The sequence below is a fragment of the Serpula lacrymans genome, assembly GCF_000218685.1.
Source record: "Serpula lacrymans var. lacrymans S7.9 unplaced genomic scaffold SERLAscaffold_2, whole genome shotgun sequence".
Lineage (NCBI taxonomy): Eukaryota > Fungi > Basidiomycota > Agaricomycetes > Boletales > Serpulaceae > Serpula > Serpula lacrymans.
The window spans coordinates 2,927,673-2,951,122 of record NW_006763291.1 but is presented as its reverse complement, the minus strand read 5'-3'; the positions used below and the strand labels follow the sequence as shown (position 1 = coordinate 2,951,122).

The window sequence follows — 23,450 nt, the reverse complement described above, 5'->3', positions numbered from 1 at the left end:
CTAATTATATATACCTGCTATCTGCCAACAACCCTACATTTTCTGAGATCATGAACAAACCAAAGCTATATCCATTTTTTTCAGATGCTATTGGTGCCATCAATGGCACACATATTGCTTGTGCATCATCAGCTGTGGAACACAATTTCTTACACAACCAAAAGAGCAGTATCACCCAGAACTGCCCGGCTTGTTGCAGTTTTATTCTCCAGTTCCTTTATATGGGTGGAAGGGTTCAGCTATCTATAATAATGCTTGTCAGCACAATTCTCATGTTTCTGCTGGTAAATATTATCTGGCAGATGCTGGTTTTACACCTTCCCCACAGCTCTTGGTTTCTTACCAAGGGGAACATTATAATTGGGCTGAATGGGGTTAAGTGGGACTCAGGTGAGTTTTTCTTCTTCTTCTATCTAGGTGCAAGAGGCCCAAGAGCAAAGAAGAGCTCTTTAACCTTCAACACACTCAAGTGCATAACTGTATCAAGCACATTTTTGGCAGCTTTAAGTGTCATTTTTGGATCCTTTTCTGTCTGCCTGAATTTAATATGGATGTACAAGCACATGTCCCATCATTCTTGTGCATGCTACACAGTTATATCTGAATACACAATCCTGATGATGTCCAAAAATTGCCCAAAAATGCTATGCCTTCCTTGGTCAGTGCTGGTTCTTTGTCTGATAGGCCACCAACCCAGACAAGTCAACTTGAAGCAAATCTAGGATAGCAATCACTGGGGGCAATTGCATATGTTGTGTTACAAAATACCCAAGAAACATCAAAAGAGTAGAGACTTTATTTCTTGCAATGTTTGTCTCAAAAACATTGAAAAATAAATGCCAGATGTTTTTGCTATGTTTTCTGGGTGTACATCTTGATAAACATTTTTAATAAATTTGGCAAAGACAAGTAGGTTTATAAAGGTGGAAAACAATATTATGAGGTGATTGTTATAAAATGTTTACCAAGGTTTTGTTTCAAAAAGCATAGCAAAAACATCTTGAATCTTTTTCTCAATGTTTTGGGGGAAAATATCATAAAAAACAAAGTCTCTATGCTTTCAATGTTTTTTGGATGTTTTGTAACCCAACATGTGAAATTGTCCCTAGTGAATGGATATGTGGATGTCATACTGAATTGCAAGCTAGAGGGGCTGTGTAAACAAATTTTCCGGTATCTTTCTCTTATATTTGTACACATATGAATAACAAACAATTTGACTCCATCCATACTTCATATAGATTTACAGTTTACTACAAGCACTGGGGGCAAAATTCCATGCTATATATGAAAACATTTGAAAACCACTTGAAAAATAGAGACTTTGTTTCTTAGCAAATTTCCTTACACAACATTGGAGATATTTTGCTCACTGTTTTTTCAATATTTTCACATAAAATATTAGGGAAAACATCCAAAATATATTATCACAAAACATTTTTCCACTCAATGTAGATGTACTACTGATTACCAATGTTTTGCAGAAATATATTTTGTATATTTTCCCCAATGTTTCTTAGGAAAACATTGGAAGAATATTGAACAAAGAATTTCCAATATTATTCAAAAAAACATGCTAGGACACAAAGTCTCTATTTTTCAAGTGTTTTTTTACATGTTTTATTATAAAACATAGGATTTTGCCCCCAGTGAAGGATACAATGGCTTAAAGACAACTACAACAATGCAGGGGGAGAAAATGTTGCACTCTGCCTCAACAACTTAGCTGCCTGCATCTGTATGTACATGCTGTGACTCAGTCTTTACCAATCAATGTGGATTGAGGTGTCAGAGGTGCTTGGAGGGCAATGTTGTATCCTACTTGTAGTGTAATTCCAAGTTCTAACACCAGATGTGTATCAGATGAGAATGTGAGGCCATACTATTGTTGGACAATAGGTGCAATTGGTCTGGGGAGAAGTTGAATAACTCACCAGTCATTGAGCTTGAGACTGCTGGAACTTGACCAGTAGATATAATTTTTAGTTTTCTAGCTGCCTATGTAGAAAAATAAGCAAGAACTTGAAGCATTGGAGCAGCGGAACAAAACCGAAAAGACGACACATGTTTTGGAATGGTTCTGCCTGTTTCAGTCGCTTAGTCGCGACTTCATCATTGTTTTTGTTTCTCCAGACGCTTTGAGGCCCCAATCAGCTCAGTAAGTATCTGACATTGTAGGGGCCTATGATAGCTATTGATGTTTTCTAGAAAGATATTGCAATGTTCCCAGCACAAGATCTGGTCAAATCTGGCCATCTTCCTCTCAAAATTCACACTTCTGGAGTTCAAGAGCATAGATTGTCCTTGTTGCTACAGATAAGCTATTCACTAAATCCTTTCGCAGTTATATTCTCTGTACTCTATTCTACATCTGACAATTTTCTAGCTACCTGTACAGTAATTATTGAGCCTCTGGAGGCCCAAGTGCATATCTCTTACCGGTTGCATCTGGTGTCCAACGATAGTATGGCTTGGTTGCCACCTGAACTCAAAATGGCGCCAAAGCTGAACACCTAACCTCAATTTGTGGTTTTGAACCCCAGTTAACCAGAATCGGACATCGGACAATAAGTAGCCTGATGGTCAAGTTACTTGCATCCAAATATGAAACGGTCAAAGCACTTTGCTTCAACATCAAAGCGCACCCTCCGCTCGCGATGGCGTGGCCTTTGCTTGGATCAGTGGCCATTGTGAGCTTAAATGCTGTATACGAGAATCAGATCTCGACTATACTCCTTCACTTTGGACTACACCATCGCATTTCCTTCACACTTCCAAAACAGCTGTTCTCAAACAGCTCTTCGTGCAGTATCCTTCCATATCTAGGATCCTACTCTCCTATATCTTGGTACTCTACTCGATAACTTACTGCAAGCGTCCTCGTCTCTACGTCATCTGCGCCTAGCTCACCGACAAGTAGTAGTTCTACAATGCCAGTCGAAGCAGGCGAAGATTTGAAAACCCTCACGCAGTCAGAACTTGCAACAGCATACAGACATTGGCGAGATGTTACACCGTAAGTACCTATTCCGCAGCTTTGGCTGCGCTCTTCTTAGCATCTCTACAGTCTGGAGATGAGAGAGTTCTACGACGCCATACAAGCTGCCCCTGCGGATACGTTTATTCATCTTCAAGGAAGCGTACAAGCACGAGACGTCGATGACGACGCCACGGACGATGGCGAAGATGATGCGGTGGAACAATACTATATCGCCATGCTGGAAAGGCGGGCTAAAAGAGTCCAAGAATTGAAGGAGAATGTTCCCCTTCCCGTCAAAAAGCCTTCAGGAAATGCCCTTCGAGAATTAGGCGGTCGGATACTCCAGAGGAATCAATCTGCATTCAACAGGCCACAGACCACTATTTCAGACCTTCACGAGACAGTTCTGCAGCCTAAACTCCACCACACCCAGACTACATATATATCAAACCGCAATGAGGGTGCTTCTTACTCTACCCCCATGATGGAAGAAGCCCCTTTGCGAAAGCCCAACCGTTCTCATTCAATCTCAATCGACGACACATTAGCTAGACAAGCCCCTGCTTTCCCCATTCACTCTACATCGCAAACTCAAGGACGTCAAGAAATGTGGAACAGCTTTCCAGGCTCGAACAATATGCCGACGTCTACTGCATTTATCACTACTGCCCCTCAATGCGACTACGGAATGGTGGAAATGGTCGATTTAACGGAAGAAGGCCCCTTTTACCCATCAGTCCAGCAACCTCATGCTACGAATAATGACGATAGAATGGCGCACGTATCCGACTGGATGCATTCTCTTCCTACGTCCATGGAGGACTGTGAACCGATGTCTCTAGTCCCAACCTCGGCCCCGGTCTGTTTATTCGATCAGGAAATGATTTGTTCGCCAGACGTCAGACTTGAACCAATCCCAATTATACCACCTCCGCAACCTTTCTCGCTCCCACCATTTCCCCAGTCCTCTCATCACCCCAACAATGTTACTACTGCGCTGTGTGACAGGCCATCTCATACCCAGAGCACATTCCAAAGCACCTCGTTCCAGCCTCAGCCTCAGCTATTTCAACCTTTTCACTTTGAAACGGCCACTCCCCCAATGCAATATGAGTTTTTTGGACCGCCTCTTTTCACGTTACAGCAACCCCCCATTGCACACGTGCAAAGCCAATTCGAGCCAGCGGTAGTTTCGTCGACATGGCTTTCGTTCGATCAAAACGGCTCGATGCCGCCGGTAGAATCCCACAACCTTTACATCCCTGTACAAGCACAGCAGCCGTCTACTGTGGTCTCTGCGATACCCGTATCACTACCTCCCGTACCCTCGTGTTCTGCGCCTCTGGAGTTGGGCCCCTCTTGGCGCAGCGTACCGGCTTCGGCACCATCGAACGCAATTGCGTTTCACGCAAGCGAGACTCCTCTTGAGGCGACGACAAGTCAATCCCCCTGGTGGGAGTCATTTACCCTCCCTTCGAAAGAAGCGTGCGCTCGGGAGATGGAGCGCTCTGTCCAATGCCCCGAGACTGCGCCCGACCGGGGAGGAAGTCTGAAGAGGAAGAGGTCACATAGTCCGACGATACATTCAAGTCCATCGACGCCGGTGAAAGCCGCTTTGGCGACGGTCTCTTTTGGTGCCGTCGATGCAAACACCCAGCGGTTGTACGTAGCCGGGCGGTTGGGAGGAATGGACGAAGTGGAGCGGAATTTGCTATATCGCGTGGTAAGTGTTTTGAGTGGACTTGACTCGATTTTTGCGCGTCTGATTCGATTTTTTTCTTTCTTTTTTTTTTTTTTCCTTTAGGGTTACGAACGACGCTGCGAGCGTCTCGGAGAACGATTGGCACAGCGAGAGACAGCCACGCGCCCTCGTAAAAAGCCAAAAAAGGCAAAACGAGCAGACGCGACCGGTGCAGCGCTGGTCGTTCGGCAGAAGAAGGACTGCGATCGAAAACAACACCCCACGAGCAAGGCAGTACGCCCAAAGAACGTCCGAAATACCTGTAAACCGTCGCCTTCGAGATTTCTTACACGTAGCAGGGGAGACGGCGTTTCCTTCAGCTCTTGTTAGTTTGACTCTCCGAAACAGGGGTTCAGAGGGTGATTGGTGGTGGGGATGATGGCTGCCACGGTGTCTTCGATGCTCTCGTGCGATACCCAGTCACTTCAGTCCGTGGATAATAGGCTACCCCCATATAACTTGAATCAAAGGGACACGAAGTGTGTAAATTGTGATATTTCTTATTTTATTGTAGTTGTATAGAATCCTAGGACGTGACGAAGGCATTCCTTCCTTCATTCTGACTCTAAATTCGCGTGTCAACTCGGTGGAAAGTTATCATTTGATTGATCATGATCTCTAAAACATGGTGTTGTAGATAAAAGCATACTCAGGGTCTGCGAATAAGATTCGAAGGTCATGAGTGGTCGTAGCTAATGTGATGGCATAACGACAAGCAGAAATTGAGCTAAGAGATAACTCGAGGGAAAAACAATGAAAAAAGAAAAGTGTACGTCATGAGATGCTAGAGAATTCGGATACTGAAGACAGAGATTGAATATTGAATATTGATGATCAAGCTCAATCACAAGCGTCCAAGCGTTTCCTACATAAGGGACAAGTCCTATTCCGGGCCAGCCAGTTCTTCAAACAATTTTCGTGGAACCTAAGAAAGAGAAAAAAGATAAAATCTAAGAGTTGCAGAATTGGGTTCCGCAGCAAAGCTGGGAGCACATACGCATGCTGACATTCAAACCCCAATATTCCCCTCTGGCTTTCTCTGAACTGCGATAAACAGATAGTGCACCCATTGACAGGCACTCCAAGTAACGAGAGTTTCAACTTTATACGGCCGTCCTTTGTAACTCGGCGTCGCACCAATTCCACATTTCCGACAAGGCAAGATGAAAGGACGGTGTCGATAGATACATGTTCATGGCTGTGATGGGGACTGGCGGGGCCGATAAAGTCTGCTATGCGTAGAAGAGCCTAGGTGTGACGTTGCTTTAAAGCAGCATGATTTCGCAGTGCCTGTGATCGAAAGACTCACTTCGTAGTCGGAACCGTCGTGATGCTGATCCCCTATGTGGGATAAAGCTGCGTCGAGATCTGTGTACTCGTGTCCTGCGGTCAAGGGGGCGCCTTGGACTCGAAAAGACTCTGAGGATACATTGGATGAAGGGAGAAAGTGGGTCTGCGCTATGGTTGGTGTGACAAGTTCGGTCACACTTGTGCCACCGTCGCTTCCGTCGTAAGCGCCTGCATGGTCGAGTAGAGATACGAAAGTGCTGCCAGTAGCATGTGTCTGCTCTTCCTCCTCATCACTCAAGTCGATGAGGAGTCCTTCAGGGATTGGTTTATGACGGGTTACAGCACTCTGGTGAGCATTGGTGGAGTCAAAGGCGTCGTCATCGACGACAGACGAGGACGAGAGAGAGAACGGCGGGGTGAGTGATTGGGGAGGTTGTGGAAGGGGTCTCCAGGGGTAATGACCTCCTCGGGTGGGGGTTGGGGACAGCGGTGGGGTATACGGTGGGGCAGAGTCAGAGGGAATTTCGATACTGTAAGTATTTGTGCCGTGACCGAGAACAGTCCTCGAAGGAGGCATTTCTGCAGAGTTGTGGCGTGAATTAGCAGGGTCGCGGGGGACAGGATGGAGGGGGCTTGGAGCGAGGCCAGCATGTCCCACAAGGGGAACAAGAGGGATAACTGGGGTGACGGTATCATAATCAATATGTGTTACGGCTGATGAATGGGTGGTGGAACGTGGGCCTTGCAGCGTTCTATTCGTACTTATGAGAGTGTCTTCTCTGATGCGCCTTGTGGCAGTGCGCGCTGGAGAATGTCTAGGGTGGTCTCTCTGTGGCGACGATCCCTCGCTGACAGGACTCTCGGTCAACGGGCCGTTGGTGAGGTTGGGCGAGGACAGGCTGGTGGGTGTCGATGGCAGCGACACGCAGGTCGGAGACGTCGGTGCACTCGACGGCGACATCCCGGGCCGTATCAGCGGAGAGGGTCGCCGGACATTCCGCGTCAGGAAGGGCGAGCTGGGCGGAGTTTGCCGCCCAGCTGCACGAGCATCTACTTCACTGGCATCTGCCACACCGTGCGTTGGTCTTGCTGACCTCCCCGTATACTGCAACTCTGCGCTGCCAACACGGGGCGACATCCCAGCACGCTGTGTCCCAAAGCCAACACGGCTCTCTTCTGCAGGCGTTTCGTAAGCACCCACGCCAACCTCCGAGGAACGCTCGCTATCCAGAATCTCCCAATCATCGAGTGGCTCACTCGGACCCTCAGCCTGACTCTCGTCCGTCTTCGCATTCGATTTCAGATGGAACAACTTCCGAGGAAGTCTGCTAACTTGTCCGTTTTTCGTTCCATTTCGCGGCGCAACCGGTGACGATGCAGAAGGCGTGTTCTTGAACAATGGATTTGGGGAACGAAGCAGTGATATCACCGACTGCGAGCCATGAGTGGGTTGCGACCGATCCTGGAAAAATCGAGACGGCGATAGCGACTTCATGGGCGACCTACGTCTAGGTGCAGGCGATGGTAACTCGGTCGGACTTTCCAACGTCCCCAATGCCCGTATTCTCTGGTCCATCACTATTTGCAGGGACAACCGAGAGCCTACTTTCGGAGTATTCTTCCAACGTTCAGAGAGTTGGAGTGTCCCAATACGTGGTGACTCGGATGCGTGGGCGTCAATGGCGACTCTACGACTCCTATTCGTCGTTTCTGCCGCTCAAACTCCCTCACTGCCCTTTCTTCAATACCTAGACCTTGTTGACGGTCTCCCTCCCACCCGCCCGATGGGTCTATATCAAGCAATTCCAGGCTGCCTATTTCAGAGTCGGTTTCTGGTTCGGTCTCGGATTGACTAACTGCACCATGTGGAGGAGGCGAGAGTAAAGGACGTGCAGCGTTGCTTGCAATTTGACCACTTAGCGATGGATCTGACCCTGAGCTTGCAGGCCACTGCGATGTTTGAAGAGGTACAACTATCCCCAAATTTGACGAGTTCTGGCTTATGCTAGGCGTGTTAGAACATGCAGAAGCAGCTTCATACGATGGTGGTGGATAATCTAAACAAGATCCATGAACTATATCAGCGAAACCGATCGCATAGGGGCCTAATTACACGGATTCGCGTCGATATGATAACAAGATTGTCGCCTACCTGTATTCTCCCTCCCAGGACGTCCCCTTCTCTGCCCTCTCGTGGGTGTCTGCGCACGAATATTCTTGGGATAGCCCAGGTTAAAGTGTATTTCTTCTTCCACTCGCTCTTCCCTCGTTCTACTCTTCTCCGGTCTTCGCCTGCGCACTTGCCTGCCGAGTTCGGGAGAAACTGATCTCTCTGGCGTCTGGCGTCCGCTGTGGTTGCTTTCGCGGCTATGCATTGTTTGCGCTGCAATTGCAGTTCGTTTTCCAGAGGCCATCGCGGTATATGTGAGAGAGCAGTGGAGGGAGATGGCAGACAAGGGTAAAGACGGAGTCTCAATGCAAAGTCCACGCTTTTGCCTGCACTTTTCGTTTTTAGGGGTATTTGACTTTGTTTGTAATGTTATTAAAACGGTAATCAACATTCTGCGACTCCCGCTTTTGATGGAAGGGGGGCTGCATCGTGTCGCGCTAACCAACTATGCAAAGTCGTGATGAGTTCGCAACTGTGAAATGGTAGGCTGGAACATCACTGTGCTCCAGGTTACCACGGTGATGCGCACATGAGTTATCTAGCCAAGAGGTAGGCCATACAGATTATTGAATCCATGGCCCCCGGGGAAGTGCTGATGTTATTTCACCAATGTCAAATCTCATCTCACGCAGGATGTTCTAGCCTTTGCGACGATAGCGGCACTGTGAGGGCTATACACGTGTTCATGTAGAATGTTCGGGAATGTTGTTTTTCTTGATCCCAAAGCCATTTTGCTCTGGAATAGATTGATCCTGCTCTCTGTGCAAGCTGCTAAGATTGTAGTCAGAGACATGTTTACACTCGAAGACTTGGGGTGTCCAATAGTAGAGATCAATTCGGATCATGTGTCATGCGGGCTATAAGTTATCCCACAGGCATTCCAAAGCGTGTTTACAACGTGTATCTCCAGCGCTTCAGCACGATGAGCACAAGGCTCGATAGCACTATTTTATGGCAGCAATGAGTGGTTCGCAACACTATACCTTCCTAAACAGGATATCTTAGTAATTAACGCGAAGCACGTGATTGCAAAGTGGCGCGTCGCTTGTCGAACTGCAGCTTTGTCCCAAGTTGCTAGTGCCAACCAGCAACGACCACATACGATATAATGCCAACGCGTACGGCACCCATTCTCGAGCAACTGACGAACGGTGTTCCAAAAATATTTGACCAAGCTCAGAACTCTACCGCTAATCACCAGAAAAATCTGGTCTCTCTTCACAAACTCCACTGCGAGGCTGCCAATGTCACAGAAGAATACCATAATGGTGATAGCCTCAAATTGATAGGAGAGCGTAACTTTGAAGATGTGTTTATTGGTATGGTGGGCCGGGTACTTCCTGTGAAGAAGGGGACCAGCCAGGCGGATCGTATTATCAAATTCGTGGGGTCGTATACAAAATTCATCAACGACAAAAGTGGGTTGGCGTCATGTTTACGAGTGTGGCTTTTAAAGCTTGATTATACTGTCATCAGCTGCAGAAATTAAGAAAGAGGAAGACGGGGATGACGAAGACACAACTGCCTCGCGCTTCGTAGCGAGGCTTTTAAGATTCCTTCTTCAGGGTTTTTCCGCAAAAGACAAAATAATCAGGTACCGTTCCGTGCACCTCCTTGCGGAGATGGTATCCCACCTCGGCGAAATTGAGTTCGTCGCAAGTTTCGTTAACCTTTTGCTGCGCACTTATCACTTCCTGCATGCAGCGAAGACGTGTATGCAAAATTACGGACTGCTCTTTTGGAGCGTATCCATGACAGAGAAACACCTATCCGCGTTCAGGCTGTTACCGCATTATCTAAACTATGTGGCTCTGAAGATCCATCCGAGGTTGAAGATGGGGAGCAAACAGCCGTTGAAGTTCTTCTCGACATCTTGGCTCACGATCCTGCTGCGTGCGTATTTTTTGCATGTGTTTTTATCTGCCCATTCTTCTTTATCGTTCTTGTTGTACAGTGAAGTCCGGAGAGCGACATTGTTGAATCTTCCCCTGACACCTGTCACGCTTGACTCGATATTTGGTCGGACTCGGGATACAGATACGACTATGCGGAAGCTTGTATATTCGGCCGTACTAGAAGCCCACTGTCTGACTAAGGACGGTACAATGGGCACGGTCCATCCTCGCGTCCTTACAATAGCACAACGAGAACTTGTCATCCGCAACGGGCTCGGTGATCGTGAACCTGAAGTGAGGGCTTCCACGGGGTCTCTACTGGGGGCCTGGGTTGATGTGGCGAGAGGCGAAGCTAAGAAAGAGGAAAAAGGGAAGGCAATAGAGGATGACCTGTTGGCTCTGTTGAATCTGTTTGATCTCATGGAAAGCACTGTTGCTGAGGATGCCTTGTTAAGTGTCTTCGCGACGCGCGCCGACATCTTCGACAACCTGGAATTTAAAGGTAGGCCCATGATTGAAAGCATTGAACAACCAGTTAAAATTTGTTACAGACGCTTTTTGGACTAATTTGAACCCTGAACGCGCATTTCTTGCACGTGTATTCGTTGAACACTGTATCAACACAAAGGATGACAACAGACTTGAAGCGGCACTTCCCGTCGTCACCGCACTAGCTTTCAGGATCCAATCAGATTATAACGACCTGCTCAAAGGTCTTCAAGCTGAAGAGGAAGACAGACTGTTACGAGGTGATGCAGTAGATGACGACGAAGATAGAGCCAAGAGGGAAGATGAGCGAGTGGACAGGGAGTTCGTGATAGGAGAGATGCTTAGGCTTGCGGTGAATCTCGACTATGCCGATGAAATCGGGCGACGAAAGATGTTTCAACTTGTCCGTGAGTGCCAGTAACTATGCGCTGCAGATGTTTGCAAACCTTATCGTTGTTCTAGGGGACATGATTTCGCAAGATGCGCTACCAGAATCACTGTTGGCCCTTTGTTTAGACGTTCTTCGCACATTATCTCCGAATGAACGTGACCTGATTAGGGTAGTGGTCGAAGTAGTCCATGAACTTCGAGATCCCAGTGATGCTGATGATATAGTAGTAAGTCGTACTCTACTCTGGTCTGGCTTTTCGTGGTCACTCACTGTGAGTATAGAAGGATCCCGCAGACGATGGAGAGACTAATTTTGGTGGAACTCCGATGACCGTAAAAGCGACCCCAGCAGCTCACAAGACGAGAACTGAAATGTCGACTGAAGAACAAGCGAGATCAGACGCCATCGATTTGCGGTGTCTGTCGTTGTGTATAGGTATGCTGGAACGTGTGAATGGCGTGAGTGTCTCATTCGTGATGTACATCTGTGTTCAATGTTCACCGACGTTTCGATCATCAGACATTCGAAGAAAACTCGACTCTGGAAGGAATTCTCGGGGAATTAATCCTTCCTGCTGTCAAAAGCAAGGAATTGCTGTTGCGCGAGAAAGGACTTGTCAGTTTAGGCTTGTGCTGTCTGATCGCCCGCGTGAGTTGCATAGGCAGAAGAGTGAAATAAAGTTTGATAATGCTGATCACATACTAAACAGCGCATGGCCCTTAGCTCATTCCAGCTTTTCTTCAATCAACTTCTCCAACCTATTCCTGAAGTACTCAAAATCAGGGTGATTCAGATCGTGGTCGACATCCTGATGGTACATGACACCGATTTTCTCCGTAAGGGTACCGTCGGGGTAAGTATATGTTTTCCTTCGAGAATCACCGCTCCTAACGTCAGCCATGCTCAGGGCGAAAAAATTGTGGAGACTCTCCTGCATTTGCTGACGGAAGAAGAATCTGACAAAGTACAAGCTTTGCTTTGCATCGGTATCTCAAAGCTTGTTTTGGCTGGAATGATCTCTAACGAAGATGTGGGTACAAATTTGACTTCTGGTTATATGTATTTTCCATGGAATCAATAACTGACATTGCATTGAGTGTAGGTTCTCAAAAATCTAATGCTGATATATTTATCACCCGACACGGCCGACAATCAAGAATTAAGGCAATGCTTGTCGTATTTCTTCCCAGTATATTCCTTCTCCTCGTCTATCAACCAACGACGAATGAAAGAGGCAAGCGCTCATGTTCCCGTTCCGAAGCTGACGATTACTTATGTTCTTTTTATCAAGATATTCATTCCAATGTTCGTGCAGCTGGCAAATGCTTCAAGAGATTTAGAGGATGATCAGGAGATGGTCAACCCAAGCCAAGTTGGGGGAATGTTTGTGGATTGGACAGATCCTCAGAAGGCTATGTGAGTTACTATTCGAAGGTCTCGCTTGAAACAAGGTCAAGGTTATTCATCTGCTTTTCTCAGTGAGATACCAGGCCAAGTAGTGGACGAGATGATCCATTTTGATATGGCTAGCGATATTGTGAAGGCATTATTCAGAGATGACGTGCCAAGTACGTCATTCCCGCTAGTCTTTACTCGAGTTTCTCTAACGATGAGATGTCAGAGGAGGACAAGAAGGTCATGTGTCAACTGCTGGGAAGATTGTACATCCCTGATACCGTGGATGACGACAAGATCCGTACACTCAAGCTTCTCTTATCCAGTTTGAGCTCGGTGCGCTATACACGTTTCGCTCCCCTTTCCATGCTTATCGATGATATACATGTAGCGTCGGCCACTCCGCGACACGGTCGCCAAGAACGCTTTCATGAAATTCGATAATGCAATCTCAAAGAAATTCGCCAAACAGCTCGAAGACTTTAACGAAGCAGAGTATCGACAGTTGGAGAACCTGAAAGAATTATTCGAATTCTTGGACGATATCGTACCTATTGAAGATGGTGAAGAAATCGAACTACCCAAAGGTCGGGCAAGAAAGAGGTTCGTAGATGAGACTCACCGAACATGCTTAGAGCTGATTTTTTTTCTTGGGGAGTAGAAGGTCGGAAAGTGTCACAAGTGATTCGTCAACAAGCAGTACCCCTGAAGTTGTCAGCCCCACGGTTTCGGCAGCTTCATCGCAACGTGTGAAAGGCAAAGGCAAAGGAAACAAGTGAGTGATCTCACAGCTCCTAAGGGAGTATTATTTATATATAATCATAACTTGCAGGAAAAGGCGTCTAACTGCCGATGGCGATGTATCCGATGGCGAAAGTAGCCGAGTAACTCGCACCCCTCCTCCCCCCACTAGAATCCTCCCAAAACGAGCGGCGTGAGTTATTTTGACTTGTCTTATTGTATGGTGCCGTGACCTCCTTTATAGTGCTTCCAAGAAGCCGATTGTTGTAATCACCATAAGTGATGATGATGATGAGGATGAAATAGAGGAGTTGAGAAGCCCTGCGCCTGTTCCCAAAAAAACTAGCACAAACAAGAGGTCAGACAACATATCGTAATGTTATAATCGGTCCTAATGCTAATGATTATATTAATAGCGGAAAGGCAAAAGCTGCAGAAGTGGCCAAGGTTGATGCAGATATCGATCGCTTGATTGACGAAGGACCGTCCTTCGACTCTATCATGGATGATGATGACTCGGAAGATGAAGTAGATGATATACTTGCACCGGAAGACTAAGTGATATCAAGCCAATTCACCTGCACTACATCGCTTTATTTACTATGTACACGTTTTATCATGTCACACCTGTATTTTCCTGATTCTATAATCTTTGTTTTTATTATTACAATACAGTCTATTTGGGTTTGTAGCTTAGTTCCGAACATATATGCTACATTTTTATATGATTATGTAGTGCCAGTATGTAGTCACTTCTGCTTGCAAAAGTCTTTGTAGCCCTGAATCGATCGGGTTGCAGTCATTAATACTAACCAGATGAATGTAGTACCGGAGTGGAGTACCTGTAAGATACTTCGCATCCACGTACTAAGGGACTTCAACCAGTCACTAAAAAACCTGCCGCTAAGTGTCACATGCATGGATTCCGATGTACAGAGTGATACAAGTCTGAGATGGTATAGAATTCAAGACGAAAACACAAAAACAAATATCAAAAAAATATCATAAATCAGTAACCAAAGCGCTGAAACTTCTTGCCTTCCTCGATGTCCTTAGTCAGTATGTCCTTCCAATTAGGGAGTAGCTGCACCGAGCTCAGGCTTGAACGTTTCAATGAACCGCACGGGATCATCTGGACCCCCAAAGGTGGGCATTCCACGCCGATCGCAGCTATAGTGCCACGACCCATCTTCTCGCTGTCCCCTCTCATGTTCTGTAAATCCCTAAGACTCTCTTGCCAAGGATCTGGGAAAGTCTTTGCGTCCTCGATGGATTCCACTTTGGCTTCCAGAATGCGGAAGTACTTGGCTGGTGAGCCTTTGTGATCGGTGCGAAGTTGAACAAAGAGGCGCAAGACGTGTGTCGCTGTGCGCGTGATATCTCTGGGTAGCGTTAGAGCGTGGAATGAGTTCAAGGCAGCCGCGTGAGCACTGTTTTTCCCGCATATTTCCTTGTGTTTCTGTACAAGAATGTCACGAGGGGGAAACGCGATGTACAAAGATATTGATACTCACAGCCCAGTCTGCCGTCTGACACTCCTTGGAACAATATCTATGAAGCGCGAGGTGCAAGCTTACTAGTAGCTCAGCAGCTCAGGCTTCCAATGAAGGAAAATAATAGCAAACGTACTTGGCGGCTTTACATCTGCTGCATGCGGAAAGCCGCTTTTCTGTCCCGTTGACATAACAATGATTGCACTTTGCAAGTTCTTTTCTGAGCGATGAAGGTCGAAACTCGTTATCAGCCATCGCTCAGGCCTAGTATTAGGAACTTGAAGAAGAAGTTACAGTAAAGGTTGTTTGAAACGTCAAAAAGTGAACTAGTGAACCCTTAGCCGAGCTGGGACCATCATGGTGAAAACGAAGGTCATCGTTTCGGTGTGGCTGATCCTGCTTCAACCAAGTTGTACTAGTTCACTCTTCATGCAAGCTTCGTACTTATATCGCCTCCAGGTGGGCCACTAAAAGCATCCACAACGTAAGCTATCTTGTAGCTTCCCCTGAGCGTACTGTTCACCTAGGTAAGCGTCCCATAGCATCAATTCAAGTTTCACTTTCTCTCTGGCGCCTATCATGATCATGATTTTACATCAACCCCTTTTGGGCGCTCAGGTCTCAGAGTCAGAGTCTAGGAGCGTTCCTACTAGTACCATCATCCAGAAGGACAAATCACATCAATTCGACTCGGACTATCCACCTGACATTCCCCTGAGTCAAGGTTTCATCTCAACTCCAAACTGTCAGCTACATCCTAGTGGTAGCAACCGTCGCCCTATACCACAGATCCCAATCCTATGATAACATGCAATAACCCCGCGGTTGGTCGTACTTCTGATTCAAGCTGCGATTTTGGTTCCACCAACGTGCCTCGATGCTATCAATAGGAACAGACACTTCGTGTTTTCTATCATTAATTACCGAGCAGACTGGTTCTCTGCACTGCCAAGAACATTCCAGATGACTTGCTACACTGCGATCAAAGGCTCGTGGGCTTGGTATTGCGACATTCCAAGTTCTAACGCACCATTTCCGAAATCTTGCGAGCGGGTCTCCTCGGGGCTAGCTACCTTGACAGTCGATACTCTAAAGGTTATTGGTCCAGATAGTCCGTAACTGCGCAAGCTTCTTTGAATTCTTTTTCGAACCACTTCTCCACTAAGCACCAGCTGATGAATGGTCTGGCACGTTGGTAGGTGGCTTCTCTCCCTCGTGTGGCCTGTCAAGGCAAGCAAACATGAAACGCACCGTGCCTATGGTAGTTATACTTGCTATCACGAGAATCACCTAGAACCTAGAAGCCCTCTTGAAGAATCTCGGTGGTCTTCGTTACCGGACCGAAGGCTGTCACTCGAAAGACTGTCGATCCTGGTCCTTCGATGGTGTCACCATACCATAGTTTGACTGGCTTGTTCCAACCCATCTGTCGCAATCAAGCTACAACCCTACCGTGGCGCACTCGCAATATTTTCAGGAGCGTTTTACCGTCGGTCCCCACGAAACTAAAATGTCGCCATGCGATTTGGACTCGATAATTCTCCGCTCTGCGCACGGCGCACCATTGTTCCACTAATAAAAGGTCAGAGAGTAATCTGTCGGAGGTCCGTCAAGATGTGGGGAGAAGAAAACGACGCAGTGGATCTTATATGTCTGGCTCCCGTTTCCCTGGGTTGCTCTCAGCCCAACATTCGTCGCACGATTGTGGATTCATACGTCAGCTTTTGCGGAAAATGCAAGCTACCGTCAATCAGCGAGGCAAGACCGGTCGCCAAGGGACTACGGCCTCTGTTCTGCAGCTTGTTGTCTGTGTAGCAGTGAGAAGAGAGCACGTTTTCCGCTCTAAATATAAAGAAAGGATCATGGTCCTGGCCTCTTGGGTAGGTGTTTTGTGGTGGGTGGCTGTGTAATGTGAATGTTCGCGTTAATATCGCTCCGTCCGTTTTTAGGATATGTGGAGAACTTTCCCCCATGACCAGGTTCGCAGCTGTTCGCAACAGGTCTCATGGACTTCATCGGAAGGGTACTCGATGTGCTCCCGCTTGTCACCCGCAGAGGCGTTATATCTGTGCACTGCACTGCAAAATACGGTTGTTGGTGAATGTTGTGGAAGTGACTTCATCGCGATGAACCTGGAACAAATATTGACGGCAGCAAAGTGTATTGATCTTGGCTACAAGGAGGTTGCATTGCTACTTATAGCCTATTAGGAAGTCTCCGAAACTGTATAGCGCATGGTTTTCATCTATCAACAAGCTTGTCCAAACGTACAATCTGATGCGCTCCAAGTCAGGGCACAGCCAGCATGTCAAGTTTGTCAATACGTTCAAAGTTGGGGTAAACTTCTTACCGCCTTCGACTGTGCGAGCAGCACGGATATGATACGTGTCTACATTTTGTAACAGTATCGAAATTAGAGCAGGGCGTAGACTGTGTATGAAATCGAACCATGTTGCCTGCTGGGGAGTCCCCGCAAACGTACAGTCAGTGGTGCTTTACTGTTCTCCCGTTTATTTCGCAAAGTCCGCACGACCACCTACGATGTCCGTGCGGCTTTTAACATTGCCGATAAGCAAAGAAGCCGGCGGTTTATAAGGGTCGGCCGAGGTTTTCCGCCGGGAATGGTCGAGAGGTATCGTACCGGAAACATTACTGTGAATTTGTCTGTCTCACTGTGCCTTCAAGTTTGGGGGGTTTTGAGACAACCCTGTCAGAGATGAGCCGGCGATGGATAAAGATAGCAAATTTTCTGTTGTCGGGTTTTTTTTTTGTAGGGCGCAAAGTCATATACTTAGAGTTGCCGAGCTGCAGTGCCCAGAGCCAACAATTTGCAAGTAGTGGCGCAACTTGAATCTAATAGTGTCGTGTGCGCAAAAATATCGAGCCCACCAATAATATTAGGGCGGAGAGAATGTAAGAATAGACGAAAGTTCAACAGTGCAGTATATCGTATCATGATATCAGATATCGTGAGGGGATAAGTACCCATGGCGCTGACGTATGATGGGCCTGTTATTGACTAGGATGAGAAGATTGATTAAATACAAGATAGGACGAACGACAAGTCCAAATAACAACCAAACGGCGACAATGGGAATGTCTAAAAATTATATGAGTTCTGTATCAGCTGCAAGTGGCACGATGGGTGAAACTGTCCTGGTGAGCGAGGATGGCGGTCCATACGGCTCCCCGGGGGGGATTATGTATAGCAGAGCCCGTTTCGAGAAAATAAACGCCGAGGAGGGCCATTGGTGCCGATCCTGGTGGTTTGACAAGTGAAGGCGGTGGACAAGAAGACTACAACAAGACAAGGTTCGACGATCGACTTGCTTTTTTTTGCAAGTGCATTCAAAAGTTATATTTAGTGCGACTGGCAGTGGGTTTCGAGGACACAAAAGTTACCACGGGTCGACATTTGTTCCCTCGGCCGAGACAACCCAAGATCCAGCTTGGGCGTAGTGGAAAATAGATTATGGGAGTGCATGATTGTCAACGCAGCCGATGGCACGGATACTGGGGATTGGAATCGGCAAGCGAGGCTGAGGGGAGGTTGTTGCGACCATGCTTGTGTGGGTTTTCTGGACGACGTACCGCGAAAAGAGCGCGATGCCCCTCATGGCTACTCTCAACCGGCATCGTCGTTCGGTCCGAGCGGCATCGCATCTATATACCCTCAGTGATTGCTTTGGCTTTCCAATCATCCTTCGTACTTGTCGTCCGAAGCCATCCAGGCTTGCGCCGTTGAGTAAGACGCCCAGTTGGCGGCGCGGACGGTAGTCATCTATCACTACAATCATATGCGATCTCGACGCAAAATGCCATATTTTGAAAACAGGTCGGGATCCTCGGCAGGTCAAAGCTGGCGTGAGGATTCTGAATACATGACAGGTCACAAGTCTGGGTGGTGGTGGACATACTGTAGAGATCGCCTCCGGGAGGATCGTAAATACGCTCTCGACTGCGATATGCATGCGTCAGCTTCCGCAAAGTAGTATATTCTCCCTTCTTGCCTCGTGTACCGCAATCAGAATTCGACAGACTCTGACCTTCCTCAGAATACCTTCGTGAGTACATTTATAACTGCAAGGTGTAAAGCTGTAAAGATAGTAATATAAAATGTCAGTATGTAAGATACGCGCTGATGGATGGGCCATCCCGCGTGGAGTGTTCGGTAACGGTGGAGCGCGCTACTACGCTAAGCCTCGATAGCCAGAACTGTGTAAGAGCGCCTTGTCATTGCAGCGAGACACGGCTTATGAAAGAGCCTAAGAACTTCGAAGTAATAAATGTCAAGTTCACATCAAGTCATATGTTTTCTCCGCGCGACAGACGGACGACGGCGACGACAAGAGGTTTCAAGACTCTATAGAAATATATTCCAGAGGAGCCAAGGCAGACTAGAAGGCTGGGTTGCATCCCCCAAGCCCGTGTATTGCATAAGAAATGACCACAAGAGGTTCAGCAAAGTAGGAACGCTTGGCGAGTGGCTTCGTTGCGTTTACGACGAGTGTTTATCAAATATTTGATTAAAAGAAGTCAAGCCGCGATATCAAATATTTGGTTACTGGTTTACGAATATTTTAAGAACACGTTTGGTACCCCGAAAAAAAAAAGAAAGAGTGAAGAGACGGGGAATGGGCAAGACAGGAGGAGAAAGCGTGAATTGTGCGAGGCTGGGCTGTACGGTGATAAGGCGCCAAAAGATAGAGGAGGTGAAGGGAGAGTCGGGTAGACAAGGGACGAAACGGATCAAGAGGAATCTGGGTGGGGTTGCTGAGATTCCACTCTCTGTGATAAGCGGGCCTGAGAGCGGCTGACTTGTTTGGTCGTGTTGAATTCTTTGATCGTTAGAATTTTGGGCCCCAAAATATAAAGTCCGTTCGTCGACGAGACTGCCGTTCTCCCACTCCTTCATCCCAACATCCTCTTCGCTGTTGCATTCGTCGTGCTCAAGCCCTCGACAACTATAGATATCATCTGTAGGGCTTTCGCCTCGTCCCCCGCCTCTCCCCCCAGCACCTCGCCATAGAAAATCCATGTCTGAACCAAACGTGGAAAAGGAGCCCGGCCCTCAGGGCGACTCGCCTGTAGAGCAAAACCCACCAGAAAAGAGGAAAAGAGAGTACAAGGAATTCACTCACGATGAAGAGAAACCAACTCGTGAGTCTTTCGCTCCTCGGTCGCGTCCTGTTGCCTCATCTCATCGCGCTGTTTAGATGCCAATGTTGACATGTCTCTGGTCTGTCCTAAATTCTCGTAATTGCGCTGGAAATATAGCATATACTCACATTCTGCACGCGTTTAGATCGAGTTGAAGGCAGAGGACCTCTATGACAAGGAAAAGGTCGACCTAGAAACTATCGTTATCGAAGACGTCTTCAAACTCCTGCAATGTAATGATGGTGGATTAACGACTGATGAGGCTCAGCGCCGTGTTGAGCTTTTCGGTCCCAACAAGCTGGAGCAAGAAGAGCAAAACGCTTTCTTCCAAGTAAGTGTCTTTCTTAGCGGCTTGGTTTCACCTCTTACATCCGTTTCAGTTCTTGAGTTTCATGTGGAATCCTCTTTCCTGGGTCATGGAGGGTGCCGCTCTTGTGGCTATTGTCTTGTCCAACGGTGACCATCAACCTCCGGATTGGGAAGATTTCGTCGGTATTATCCTTCTCTTGTTCATTAACTCTACGATCGGTTTCTACGAAGAACGCAATGCTGGTAACGCTGTCAAAGCTCTGATGGATTCTCTTGCCCCCAAGGCGAAAGTCAAGCGTAACGGTTCATGGTCGGAAATCGAGTCTTCCGGTCTCGTCCCTGGAGACATGGTTTCTTTCAAGATTGGTGACATTGTCCCCGCTGACTGTCGTTTGACTGAGGCTATCAACGTCTCGATCGATCAGGCAGCTTTGACAGGTGAATCCCTGCCCCAAAGCAAGAAACTCGGTGATCAGTGTTTCTCGTAAGTTGTTACTCCATTAATTCTAGTGTGGATCAATATTGACGTCTGTTGATAGTGGCTCCACCTGTAAGCAGGGTGAAGCTGAGGGTGTTGTCATTTCGACTGGTGCCAACACTTTCTTCGGTCGTGCCGCTTCACTCGTCGGTCAGGATGATGACACCACTGGTCACTTGCAAAAGATTCTTGCTCAAATCGGTTCTTTCTGCTTGGTCTCCATCGGTATCTTCGTTGTCGCTGAAATCCTCGTGCTCTATGCTGGTTTCCGTTACAACTATCGTCGCGGTCTTAACAACATCCTTGTGCTTTTGATCGGTGGTATCCCCATTGCTATGCCCACTGTCTTGTCCGTTACTCTCGCTGTCGGTGCTCAGCAACTCGCCAAGCACAAAGCTATTGTCACTCGTATCACTGCTATCGAGGAATTGGCTGGTGTCACCATCTTGTGCTCTGACAAGACTGGTACTTTGACCACCAACAAACTTACCATCGACAAGGCTACTATCCGTACCTATGGTCCCTTCTCTGCTGATGATATCATGCTTTTGGCTGCCTACGCTTCTCGTACTGAGAACCAGGATGCCATTGACGCATCGATCGTGGGAGCTATTGGCGACACCAGCCGTGCTCGTGCGGGTATCAAACTCTTGGACTTCAAGCCTTTCAACCCTGTCGACAAACGTACTGAGATTACCTACCGTGAAGAGTCGTCTGGCAAGCTCAAGCGTGTTACCAAGGGTATGACCGGTATCATCATCGAACTTTGCACTCGCAACAAGACCGATGAACTTGAGAACAGACTCGAGGCTGATGTCGAGGAGTTCGCTAGCCGTGGTCTCCGTGCTCTTGCTGTCGCATACGAGGAGGTGGATGGCGATGACGCAGAAGGTGAGGGTAACGGCTTTGAACTCATCGGTCTTCTCGCCATCTTCGACCCTCCTCGTGAAGATACTAAGCAGACTATCGACGATGCGCTCGCTCTCGGTGTTAAGGTCAAGATGGTGACTGGTGATCAACTCGCTATTGCCAAGGAAACTGGTCGTCGTCTCGGTCTCGGTGATCACATGTACCCCGCTAAAGTGCTCAAGGATGGACCTGCACCTGGTGGCAAGCACATGACTCTTGATGACATGATTTTGGATGCAGATGGTTTCGCTGGTGTCTTCCCCGAGCACAAGTATGAGATTGTGAAACGTCTCCAAGGTCTTGGTCACTTGTGTGCTATGACTGGTGATGGTGCCAACGATGCTCCTGCCTTGTCTCGTGCTAACGTCGGCATTGCTGTTGAGGGTGCCACTGATGCCGCTCGTGGTGCTGCCGATATTGTGCTCACGGAGCCCGGTCTTTCCACCATCGTTCATGCTATCCGTGGATCTCGTGTCATCTTCCAACGTATGAGGAACTACTCCATCTATGCATGCGCTGTGACTATCCGTATCGTCGTGTGTTTCGCTATCCTGGCTTTCGCGTTCAAGTTCGACTTCCCTCCCTTCATGGTCCTGATCATTGCCCTACTCAACGACGGTACCATCATGACTTTGTCCGTTGATCGTGTCTTGCCCTCTATGACTCCTGATTCCTGGGATTTGGCTGAGATCTTCGCCTACGCTGTTGCCTACGGTATCTACTTGACTGCCTCTACGTAAGTGTCGATTCATCTGTGACTTGGAATAATTGCTGATAGTTTCGATACAGTGTCGCATTGGTGGCTATCATCATCAAGACTTCCTTCTTCTACGACAAGTTTGGTGTCACTTTCATGAACAACGCTGGTGGGCCTCAGATATTCCCCAACGGTAACAACGACTACCAGCTCCACATGATTGTCTACCTCCAAGTTGCTATCATCTCGCAGGCGTTGATTTTCGTTACTCGTTCGCACGGATTCTTCTTCATGGAGCGTCCTTCGTTCGCCTTGATGGGAGCTTTCTGCATCGCTCAATTGGTGTCCTCTATCATCGCTGCTTATGCTAACTGGGGCTTCACTCAAATCCATGCCATCTCTGGTGGTTGGATCGGTATTGTCTGGGTCTGGGTAAGGCTTATTCTATTGGTTAGCTTTTCAACGAGACTAATGTACAATTTCTAGAACATCATTTGGTTCGCTCCTCTCGATTGGATCAAGTTCGCCATGAAAGCTACTGTTATCAAATACCTCCGTGAACGTCATGCCAAGGCTACCCAGGCCGCCGTTGCTGCCAGCCAGGAGTCCGGTGGCGTCCCTATCACCCGTACCCAATCCCGTGCTGCATCTATCCATGAGTCGATGTACCAGAACCGTGTATCCTTCATCAAGCGTGCTGCACGTAAAGTCGGCTTTGGTAGCAAAATTTCTATGAAGCCCGAGGAGTTGCAGAGGTTTAGCAGTATCCAGGCTCAGCGTACGGGCGCAACCCTTGCCCGCAACCCAAGTCGTACTGCTGCATAGACGAATGGAACCTCTCCCTCGCATTCGCCTCCGCCCTGTTTTATACATACAACGATATCCATGTAAATCTAGAGATAAGAGCTCCCCCGCCTGCACTTGTCTGGTGTCATCCCTCTCCTTCATATCGCAATTTACATTGTTCATATATACGCAATTTTGTTTGGCATCGGATACCTGTCGTCGGTCGGCCCTTTCTCTTCTTTTTATGCGGCTTGGCGCATCGCGGTCTCGGTTCACGTTCCTTCTCTTCTTTCTTCATCCCTAATGTTAACATCTACGTTGTCTCATTTTGATGCGACGTTACGTCCTCCGTCTCATGATGAGTGATACATAAGTAATATTATACAAGTAATTGTTTTACAACGAAAAATATGACGAATTTCATAGATTTTACATAAACTTAAAATTGGAGAGCATGAGAGATTTTGACAAGTGTTCTGAAGTCAGCGCGTATGATGTCTTCCAAAATTGCGGAGATGTTACAAGA

General features: G+C 47.4%; 9 protein-coding genes across 9 annotated transcripts; 8 read left to right on the top strand and 1 right to left on the bottom strand.

Annotated features, from left to right (window-relative positions):
• Positions 1–2,619: 2,619 nt before the first annotated feature.
• SERLADRAFT_445647 (uncharacterized protein) lies at positions 2,620–3,309 on the top strand (the record flags this gene model as incomplete). The annotated part of the gene is made up of 4 exons (XM_007314054.1): positions 2,620–2,870; positions 2,921–3,016; positions 3,068–3,239; positions 3,289–3,309. Coding segments are annotated over 2 exons (289 nt in total), but the record flags the coding sequence as incomplete, so codon positions are not given.
• A 1,313-nt stretch (positions 3,310–4,622) lies between these two features.
• SERLADRAFT_458213 (uncharacterized protein) lies at positions 4,623–5,212 on the top strand (the record flags this gene model as incomplete). The annotated part of the gene is made up of 2 exons (XM_007314053.1): positions 4,623–4,703; positions 4,785–5,212. The coding sequence occupies 2 exons, from the start codon at positions 4,668–4,670 to the stop codon at positions 5,049–5,051; spliced, it is 303 nt and encodes a 100-aa protein (XP_007314115.1).
• A 96-nt stretch (positions 5,213–5,308) lies between these two features.
• Positions 5,309–6,390, top strand: SERLADRAFT_379391 (uncharacterized protein; the record flags this gene model as incomplete). Its single annotated transcript, XM_007314052.1, has 3 exons — positions 5,309–5,646; positions 5,719–5,969; positions 6,031–6,390. A coding segment is annotated over one exon (164 nt), but the record flags the coding sequence as incomplete, so codon positions are not given.
• An 863-nt stretch (positions 6,391–7,253) lies between these two features.
• On the top strand, positions 7,254–8,629 carry SERLADRAFT_458211 (uncharacterized protein; the record flags this gene model as incomplete). Its single annotated transcript, XM_007314051.1, has 1 exon — positions 7,254–8,629. The coding sequence occupies one exon, from the start codon at positions 7,505–7,507 to the stop codon at positions 7,865–7,867; it is 363 nt and encodes a 120-aa protein (XP_007314113.1).
• Positions 8,630–9,289: 660 nt separating this feature from the next.
• On the top strand, positions 9,290–13,820 carry SERLADRAFT_445644 (uncharacterized protein; the record flags this gene model as incomplete). The annotated part of the gene is made up of 19 exons (XM_007314050.1): positions 9,290–9,599; positions 9,658–9,829; positions 9,886–10,074; positions 10,136–10,578; positions 10,628–10,972; positions 11,028–11,182; positions 11,238–11,414; positions 11,476–11,604; positions 11,666–11,809; positions 11,864–11,986; positions 12,059–12,190; positions 12,248–12,372; positions 12,436–12,524; positions 12,578–12,687; positions 12,743–12,954; positions 13,013–13,126; positions 13,184–13,285; positions 13,337–13,450; positions 13,509–13,820. The coding sequence occupies 19 exons, from the start codon at positions 9,290–9,292 to the stop codon at positions 13,648–13,650; spliced, it is 3,327 nt and encodes a 1,108-aa protein (XP_007314112.1).
• Positions 13,821–13,987: 167 nt separating this feature from the next.
• On the bottom strand, positions 13,988–15,835 carry SERLADRAFT_458205 (uncharacterized protein; the record flags this gene model as incomplete). Its single annotated transcript, XM_007314049.1, has 5 exons — positions 13,988–14,551; positions 14,607–14,668; positions 14,722–15,052; positions 15,109–15,561; positions 15,616–15,835. The coding sequence occupies 3 exons, from the start codon at positions 14,774–14,776 to the stop codon at positions 14,102–14,104; spliced, it is 567 nt and encodes a 188-aa protein (XP_007314111.1).
• A 772-nt stretch (positions 15,836–16,607) lies between these two features.
• Positions 16,608–16,848, top strand: SERLADRAFT_379380 (uncharacterized protein; the record flags this gene model as incomplete). Its single annotated transcript, XM_007314048.1, has 1 exon — positions 16,608–16,848. One exon carries the CDS (start codon positions 16,616–16,618, stop codon positions 16,793–16,795), a length of 180 nt encoding a protein of 59 aa, XP_007314110.1.
• A 1,226-nt stretch (positions 16,849–18,074) lies between these two features.
• SERLADRAFT_458201 (uncharacterized protein) lies at positions 18,075–18,784 on the top strand (the record flags this gene model as incomplete). Its single annotated transcript, XM_007314047.1, has 2 exons — positions 18,075–18,649; positions 18,709–18,784. A coding segment is annotated over one exon (256 nt), but the record flags the coding sequence as incomplete, so codon positions are not given.
• Positions 18,785–19,621: 837 nt separating this feature from the next.
• Positions 19,622–23,363, top strand: SERLADRAFT_445640 (uncharacterized protein; the record flags this gene model as incomplete). Its single annotated transcript, XM_007314046.1, has 7 exons — positions 19,622–19,745; positions 19,802–19,824; positions 19,891–20,076; positions 20,126–20,538; positions 20,594–22,177; positions 22,231–22,570; positions 22,625–23,363. 7 exons carry the CDS (start codon positions 19,622–19,624, stop codon positions 22,961–22,963), a joined length of 3,009 nt encoding a protein of 1,002 aa, XP_007314108.1.
• Between the last annotated feature and the right edge of the window lie 87 nt (positions 23,364–23,450).